Raw genomic sequence first — 9,391 nt, 5'->3', positions numbered from 1 at the left:
CAGGGCAATGGTAAATTTCTCACCTTCCGTAGGATGATGTCATCCCATCTGTATGTTACATACAGACTTATTTCGTGACCCTGAGCAACACCCTATATCCAGGCTTTATTTGAAAAATGACCTCTTAGCTCTGTGCATCCTGGTTTGGGTAACTGACATTTATTTTTACTTTGATATCTGAACTACAGAGCATACCAGTGGGATTCTTGCTGGGAGACATGCCAGGTTCATTCTGGCAGACTTCATTGGAAGGTACCATGTTTAGATAGAAATCTCAAGAGCTGCCGAATCTTCGCAGCAGTCCCAGGTCAAAATGAACCAGACACGAGAAACATTTTATTTTAGAAAGGTGGGACTGAGTGTGGCTATTCAATAAATTCCAAAGAAAAAGAAGTGTTCATTTTTTCTCCTTCATCCTCTGAAGATTGTCTGCAACTCCCCCACAGCATGTGTAGTCCTCCAGCATTTCAGAATTGATAGACTCCAGATGGAATCACAATTTGGACTTACTGGCCATGAGGCCAGTCTGCCCTTGACCTCACACATTTCTCTAGCCTTATGTTCAGCAAGAAGAATCCATGGAATAATGAGACTATCAACCAAGTCCACAGGCCGGAAAAACCCTTCCAACATTAACTTCAGAGACAATCATAATTTGAAAAACACATGTAAACAGGAGAAAAAGGGGGACGATTATAAACTGCTGGCAATTAGGCAATAATGCTTGTTTAGTTGTATGGCTTTCCAGTCTAGCAGCATCACTTATATCTCTTTCAAATTTGTGGGGAATCCACGAGCTAATTTTTTCTTAGTGAAACTAAGCCACAATTTGCAGACTAACTTATAGTAAAGATATGTCATAAATATATCCAGATAAAACTGACTAACCAAATTTCTCAAATTCCTTTATAGTAAAAACCCAATTAAATGGAAAGTTGACACCATCCATATCTGTTTGGCTTATCAGGGTATCCCTACAAGTTAGCACAGAGCTGGGAATGTAATAATTGTGCAAAAAACCTCACATGTTATTGAATTAATTTATTTATTTTGACGTCTATTTCAAACACTGTCGAAATGAATTTATTTTCATTTATCTTATTGAGTAGAGGGTATTTACACTAAGAAAATTATTTAATATTTTTGATGGTCTCTTCATTGAAGATGAGGTCTTACCTGGTAGTAATACAAATGTAAATGTGGAATTGATTAAACCAGATATATCAATATCTCAGTTACCCCAGAGGATTTGTTTATCCTTTTGGACAATAAATTTCTGACTAAATATTTCATTTTCAAAAGTTTTTTCTGCCATAAAAGTGGAATGCAATTGGAACTTTGAATACTTGATATTTTCTGTTAAGTTGAGGTCCTTTGAATCCATGGGCATGAGGCAAATGATCAGTAAAGCAGGATATTGAGAGGCTGGAGACACAAAGTTCTCAGAGGCAAGTTACAGTTTAGGAATGGCTCCATATTCCATCAACGGTTTTAGGTGTCTGTTATTTACAAGTCACTACATAACATGCAAGGGATGTTAAATATCATAGAACATAATGGAATATGGAATAATGTGAGAGACATGGTCTCTACCTCAACATATTTATAACCTAATAAATAAAAAGAGAAAGGGCAGTTCAAACAAAGCAAGCAGAAGTCAGGACCATCAAAAATATTAAATAATTTTCTTAGTGTAAATACCCTCTACTCAATAAGATAAATGAAAATAAATTCATTTCGACAGTGTTTGAAATAGATGTCAAAATAAATAAATTAATTCAATAACATGTGGGATTTTTTGCACAATTATTATGTTCCGAGCTCTGTGCTAACTTATAGGGATACCTATATAGAAAGAGGCAAAAAGACCCTCCCTAGGGACTTTGCCTGAAAACACATTTATGTTAAAGTTCTAAATCAGCAGACAGAAGCCAGTGGTCAGCTGGTGGGTGTAAAGTAGCAAGGCGCCACAGGGTAACCACTGGAGACACAGAAACATGACATCAGGATCAAATTTATTTTACTCTCGAAAAGAGAATTTACTTCCCCTGCTTTCATTACTTTTGGTTTCTCTCCTGCACTGATGGGGTCAGATCCCTGATGTGAGGTCACCCAAAGAGCTCTGTTGTGGTTTCTGCCACAGTTGTGGTCATCTGCCTGCTGCACCACCATGGCTGGACAGTGGAGAACATGAGCATCATCAGTTGGTCCATCTGATCCTTCAAGTACATATAGGCCTTCACTCTGCAGTAAAGGGTCTCCAGAGGCTAGAGGTGGACCACCCCTGTGACATCATTTCTAACCAGAGTATCCTGGATGTGGTGGGCCTCATGGAGGCCCTTCCCAAGTGCTATATGCAGACGGTGAAGTGGGAGCTGCAATTCATGGGGCCCGTGAGCCTGATCGTGTACCTTGGGGGCATCTTCCTCATCAACCAGCAGTGCTTCAAGACCACGGTGACCATGATGGCCGATGTGGGCAAGAACATGGTCAGCGAGAACCTCAAAATGAGTATCTACTCCGACGGCACATGGAAAGACAGTGGGGACCTGTTACCTTTCAAGAAAGGTGTCTTCTACCTGGCTCTCTAAGCCCAGGTACCCCTCATACCTATGGTATACTCTGCCTCTCCTTCTATAACTCAAGACAAAGCTCTTTACCTCAGGAAGAGTCAAAGTAGAGGTTCTGGATGCCATTCCCACCAGTAGCCTCCCCATAGACACCTGCCATGAGGACCACCTTCTCCCCCAAGAGAACAGAGTCTCTGCAGAGCCTGGTGCCCAGCCTACCCAGTGGTCAAGGCCGGGGAGTGGAGCAGGACCTGGCTAGAGAATGGACAGAGGGACCACCCACCCTCCAGCCATCAGATATTACTGTATCTCGCTCTTGCAGCCCCCTTGGCTTTTATTTAGGCCCCCTCCTGTCACTAGCCTTGGATCCAAGCCTCTGATGTCTCCTAAAAGAAAAGTCAGCCGGACCCTCCCCAAGCTCTGAGGAAAAAGCCTCGCCATCCTCAGGCTTCCAAGACGCAGGAGGAAGAGCATGTCTTGGGCTCCAGATGGGCCAACAGGGCTGGCCTGAACTTCAAGGCCTCTGAGTAAATGGCCAGAGGTAAAGCCTTCTTGCCCTGGGCCTGTGGGGTCCAGAAGCAGGCTCCAGGTCTTAGCCACAACCTGCATCGGGCTCTCAGGGAAAAGAAGGGCTCTGGGGTGGGGAGGGCCAGGACCCCGTGCAACCTGGGCCATAAGGAGCCAATAAACAAGGTCTGCTCCTGTCAGCCTTGGGGAGCAGGTCTCCTGAATTGGTACATCAGCTCTTTTTTATAAATGAACTCTGAAAAGTACAAAAAGAAAAAAAGAAAAAATGAGCGTGATCATGAGAAGCCTACAGTCTGCTAACAGGAAGTTTGTAACATCACAGTAAGTTGTCATTTCACTGTATATGTTTCTTTGTATCTTCAGAACCGCCCAAGGTCACTGTGATGCCTAAGAATCAGTCTTTCACGGGAGGGTCTGAGGTCTCCATCATGTGTTCTGCAACAGGTTACCCCAAACCAAAGATCTCCTGGACTGTTAATGATGTGTTTATCATGGGGTCACACAGGTACTGGATTTGTATCTTGTTCTTTGTTTTTATTGAGTGAGAAAAGTAGATGAAATTTCTGGACAAAACTAATTTGACCAAATCCCTAAGGTTAAGGGAGGTTTGACCAAAATCCATAGCTTTAAATTTTCCAAATTGGCCAGGAAATGTCAATAAAATAACAAATGATGAATTTATAGAGTATGAGGTTCTTAAGTCTTAAATTCAATAGCTAGGACTAAGTGCTTTACAATACTTTGCATTGCAAACATGACACCATGACACTTGATTTACCTTGAATATTTGAAATGAGGATAATAAACTTTCTGTGGGGTAAAGTAATGTGTAATTTTAATGAGTCTGTTTAAAGACAGGTCCTGGGATTTAGCAGGAGAGAGAGGGGTAGGCAAAGGACAGGAGAGTAGCTCTAATGGAAGTGTGTGCAGACATTCTGTGTAACCCCTGTTGATTTTTGCCATACTGCATTAAGATGCATTTTATTCTACTGGATGCTTTTCAAAGTAACTCAGTCTTTTCATGCTCAAAGAGTGTAATGAATACGTAGAACATAAACAATGAAGTTTCCAGCTATTGGGCTCCCATTACTCTGGGTCTGGCGAGAGGAGGAGGGCTTAGGTATGAGTCAGATTCTATTCTTGGACTTATCACTGAGTCCTTTGTGACACGAGTCCTTGCATCTCTCAGGTTTTCATTTTGCAGAACCGTGTAGCATAGCAGTTCACACAGAGCAAAATTGCCCGGGTACAAATTCTGTTTCTTTTATTTACTAAGTCCGACTTTGGGCAAGTTATAGAACCTCTTTGCTCACCTGTGAAACAAAGATAATAATAATATCAAACTCATTGGGTTGTTTTGAAGATTTAAGATGTTAATAAACATAAAGCTCTTGGAGCACATAGCAAATACTGGATACATGGGATTAATAATAATAATAATAACAATAATAACAACAATAACTACAACAATATTATAAAACAATTAAATCATTTCTGCCATCAGAACCAAATATATCTCTAAAATATTTGAAGATATTTGGAAGGAAGGTTCTATAGTTCTTTGATACTATTATTAAGGTATTTTTCAATTTTATTTTCTTTTTGTCTATAGGTATAGGATGACCCCAGAAGGTACCTTATTTATCAAAAATGCAGTTCCCAAAGATGCAGGGATCTATGGTTGCCTGGCAAGTAATTCGGCTGGAACAGATAAGCAGACTTCTACCCTCACATACATTGGCAAGTATAATCAGTTTAAAAGGCAGTTAAGACAGGATGAATGTCACATTAGACAACGTAAAATCTCTTTTCTGAAAATTAGCATTAGGAATGAGTTACACCTAGCCTTATAATTTGTTATTCATTTCATATTGATGAAAGCAAATATTGTAATTAATTTAAATTAACAGTTCGGGAAGTGAATAGCTTCATTAGCCGACAGAAATCAAGGAAGCTTTCAGAATATGAGAATTCCAGATTGTCCACAGAGTCCCATCCTGCCAATGATTCATCTGTTCTCTGCAATATTTCACTTACTAATTAGTAAATTCAGTATATTTTCTAGTTTGCCTCAACTTCCATTTTATATATTTCACTTATAGTCAAAGCTGTCTATAACATTTCCATCATTTATCTTGTCTAGATAGCATGTTTACTTTTCATCTTCAGTTTTTCCTCCAGACTCAAACATTTATTGAAGATGTACTTTATGACAATTACTCTATAATATTTCCATACTATACTAGAATATCATATATACTAATATATAACTATGTAGTCTAATACGTTCTAATATATAATTTTATATATGCTAGTAATATAGAATATAGAATGTAATAGAATATTTCCTTTAATTTGATCTTTCTTAAACAAATAAAGGACAATTTGGCATTACATGCTCAATCTTAGTTTGTAAATTATAAATAATTAATGGCTAGCAACCCACCTTTCATTCAGTCTTATGTGCCATTCATCATAAGGTGGTGAAACTGGCAGTTATGAGGAAGGGGTATAAAAGAGCCACAGTAAAGATTCAGAGTTCTAGTTTGGAAGTACAGATGGGAGAGGTAACAAAAGTCATAAATATGGAACCTGAAAACCTGGGAAGACTTGATCTCTTTTATAGAACGAGGAAAGCACATGGCAAATTGAAAAGAGAAGAGGGCTCAGATTTAGAGATAATGATTAAAAGTGTTTACAGAACACCCAGGTGGAGAGGGAACGGGCAGATGGGAAAGCAGAAAGCGGGAGAACAGATCCTGCATTGCAGAAATGAATTTTGGTTCATTCTCAAAGAAGCGAAAATATTGGATCTATTTATTTAACTGATTTATCATCCGGAGTATGTAAAATACTGTGCTAGAGATCGTGGAGTATAAAATTTTAAAATGTATGTTATCAAGTCCTTACCTTTCAGGAGCTCGCAAAATGAGAGTGGATGGATATACATAAAAAATTATAAGAAGGCAGACGGATGAATCCTATAGGTTCGCGGAGGGGAAGATTAATTCTGACTGGGGAATTTGCAAAGACTTCTCAAGTGAGCAGGGTTTAAGCTCAGTCCATAGAATGAGTGGGATTTAAAGAGCTGTGGCAAAGGGCATTTCAGGCAGAGGAAACAGCTAGAGCAGAGGCGGGAAGGCAGGAGAGAGTAGGGAGGGTTTTGGGTTACCAGTGTGGCTCCTTACCGTGTGATCGTGAGGACGTACAATGGAGGATAGGTTGAAAAGAAAGCTATGACTGGTTATGATTTTTGAAAGCCAAATTAGGGAATTACGAAATAGAATCGCTAAAGGTTTTCTAGTAGAGGAGTAAAATGATCTTTGAGAAGTTAATTCTTGACCTTGTTTCAAACTACCTTCACTGAAGTTAGGATGTCCTAAGATGTCCAGTTAAGAGAAAACTATGTGAGTAAAGTAAATATTAGGCAACGGGGCGAAGCAGACAGAGCTAAGGAAAGAAACTTAGAGAATGTCTATAGTTAACATCAAAGGGTAAAAAGAGACTCCTGGGAGATTCTGCTTTTGATAGATGCAGACTTAAGCCTTAGGCTGCAACTATCTCATTGTAGTTAGACAAGAATATCTTCAAAATCACATTAAAAATGTTATAATAAATTCACCTGTGGTTGTATTATCCTCATGTCCTATTGTAGCCAAGTGAGTCTTATCCTAACAGCTCTTTTGATGTTTTTATTAATATTATCCTTCTTTCTTCTCCTTTAGTATTATTTCTATAAGATATGTTCAGCTTTCTAAGGTTTTTCTTTTTTTATATACCTCTTTTTTTCATAAAGACTGTTCAATTAATTTCCTAAATATTTTGGACTCTCAATTTATCAGAATTATTTTTGTCTCATATCCTTTTTTGACCTTAATAAATGATCTTTGCATCACAAACATCTATGTGCATATGCATTAGGAGAGTTTCTGTCTGTTCGTAAACACTGAAATAGCCACAAATACATAAATAATGTTAGATATTTTTTTTATTGATTCATTTAGTAAATGTAAACCAGGTACATGTGGCATTGTGCTAAATATTACCTATTTGTGTGCTTGCTGTCTCCAGAAGCCCCAAAGTTGATTGTAGTTCAGAGTGAGCTCTTGGTGGCCCTCGGGGATACGACAGTCATGGGATGTAAGACCTCTGGCGTTCCTCCACCTCAAGTTAAATGGTTCAAAGGTACATTTCTTAAGTATGTTCGTGTCTGGACTTAGTTTTGTTTTCTCTGTATAAAAAATGATTTGTTAAAAGTTTGTTTTGGTGTGTGACTTAGCAGCCCCGTAAAATGTGTTTACGATCCCACTAGAGACAATAGTTTAAAATTCTGAACTCTGCATTTCAGGATTTGACATCTGGTACGGATTATAGGACCGTGAAAATCAAAGCAGGAAAAGTTCGCCTTCGCTAATCCAGCTGAACGTTCTCTTTGTTGGTTTAGGATTGTTTCCTGTAGAGAATGGTCCAAGAATATTCAGTTAACATTTAAAATAGGTTCACTGATTTTACTTCGCTTTTCTTAAAGATAATGGCTCTCACTATTGGAAAGTTTTCTACATTCTCAAGGACACTTTCTATCAAGTACTCAAATAAAGACACATGTTGAAGCTTAAATTTAAATGACATTTTTAATTGAAAGACAAACGTATTTCGTGGACAGCTTCCTAACGCTTGGTTGGTGCTTATATCAGGCATAGAAATTCTACCTGCCTATATTTGTAACATAAAGATTGCCCCTCTGTGATTCTGTAATAAAATAACCAAAATGTGCTGTTTGTCCTTAGGGAAAACACACTCGGGTCCTGGTCCTGGCTCAGATGCTGACAGCACATATCTGTGTAAAACATCCTGCTTCTGTTTCTGTCTCAGTTCTAATCCATGAGAAAGAAAAATTCCCACAAACACACTAACAGGAAGGTTGCTAGGATTATTGAGATACTGTTTGCAAAATACTTTTTAATCTTCAGATGAAAAATGCTAAATAGTACAAAGCACTATTGTTATGATTCTGTTTGTTAAATCACAGACATTTCCATGGCAACGGGTCGATGTCATAATCACAAAATTATGAATTCACCTCGGGTTCAAATGCTTGGGGAACATGAGGTGAAAAAGAAAGGCTTTATGTAGAAAACAAACACTTTTAAATAACACAGATCAAAAACAGGGAGGGAAATTAGGAGATAATGCCATTTTCATGGTTTTCCATGTTAAATGATTTTTAGTCTTCATGTTTTCTCTGGTAAGAAAGCATTTCTTCTTAATTAGGTTTATTTCAGTATACAAACTCATTTTACTTACTTAAAATACTTAAATATTTGAATTACAAAAAAATAAATATCAATTGCAAGCTCACACCATTATTAAATAAATCCAGAAAAAAATGTGTTATAGAGACAGTATTTTTTCCTTTATATTGTCAGTCAGTGAATGTTCAAAAAAAAGATTTTTAAAAGTAATGGAACCTGCTGATTTCTCTGCCCGTATATAGCAGTCTCACAGAAAGTCTCTTATTCTCTCAAATCAAGGCTTCTTTTCTGAATATCTTAGTCTCTGTGTCAGCCTTGGTCCCACAAATAGCTTGGAAGCTAAAGGAGGAGTTAGGGAGTCATGCAGCCACCACACAGAAGAGTCTAGAGTTGACTACCCATTATTTTGCTTTCTCAACCATGGACGTTAGAGTTCAACGGACCTAGTAAATAATATTCCATTTTTCCATCTGAGTTATAAACCAGCAGAGCTACAATGTGGGTATTAAATACGACAGACCATATCAGAGGCCATGCTCCACTGTTCATCAGCCGTCCACAAAGCAGCCCTGAACCCCAAGATCAGAGCTACTTAATCTCCCAGTCACAGCAGGCTGACTACGTAAGTAAAGTCTGGACCATCGAGTGAAAAACTAGAGGAAGGACCCTTCCACCTGCAGACTGGCTCCAAAGAGAAAGCGGGAGGAGGCAACTGGCCTTCCTCTCCCACTTCTGCAGGGGATAAGACACCAGGAAGGTTAGGAAAATCCTACCTTGTGCAAATCACAGGGGTGAAGAAGTGTTCTTAGCCTGACCATAAGAAGAATTTTTCTTCATACCATTTTTTCCCACAGGCAATTATGATTAAGTAGATGATCATTCATTCATTCATTCATTCATTTATTGAGTTAATTAATGAGTTAGCGAGTTAGTGAGTTAGTTAGCTAGTTAGTTATTGTCAAGAACGCTTTACATGAGGTCTACCTTTTTAACGAGTTTTTAAGCATTCATACAGTAAGGTTAACTACAGGCACAACGTTA

General features: G+C 38.4%; 1 protein-coding gene and 1 pseudogene across 2 annotated transcripts in view; both read left to right on the top strand.

Annotated features, from left to right (window-relative positions):
• The window catches only part of LOC102879570, a 3,231-nt pseudogene extending 402 nt beyond the window's left edge, over positions 1-2,829 (top strand).
• Positions 1-9,391, top strand: part of HMCN1 (hemicentin 1) — a 375,430-nt gene that overhangs the window by 171,231 nt on the left and 194,808 nt on the right. For both annotated transcript variants that reach the window (XM_025043935.1, XM_006907734.3), the window contains exons 12-14: positions 3,462-3,603; positions 4,711-4,838; positions 7,170-7,283. In XM_025043935.1, the coding sequence (XP_024899703.1) occupies positions 3,462-3,603; positions 4,711-4,838; positions 7,170-7,283 (384 nt within the window). The remainder of the gene's footprint in view (positions 1-3,461; positions 3,604-4,710; positions 4,839-7,169; positions 7,284-9,391) is intronic.

This window comes from Pteropus alecto, unplaced genomic scaffold, assembly GCF_000325575.1.
Source record: "Pteropus alecto unplaced genomic scaffold, ASM32557v1 scaffold101, whole genome shotgun sequence".
NCBI lineage: Eukaryota > Metazoa > Chordata > Mammalia > Chiroptera > Pteropodidae > Pteropus > Pteropus alecto.
This window is presented reverse-complemented; position numbering and strand designations above follow the sequence as displayed.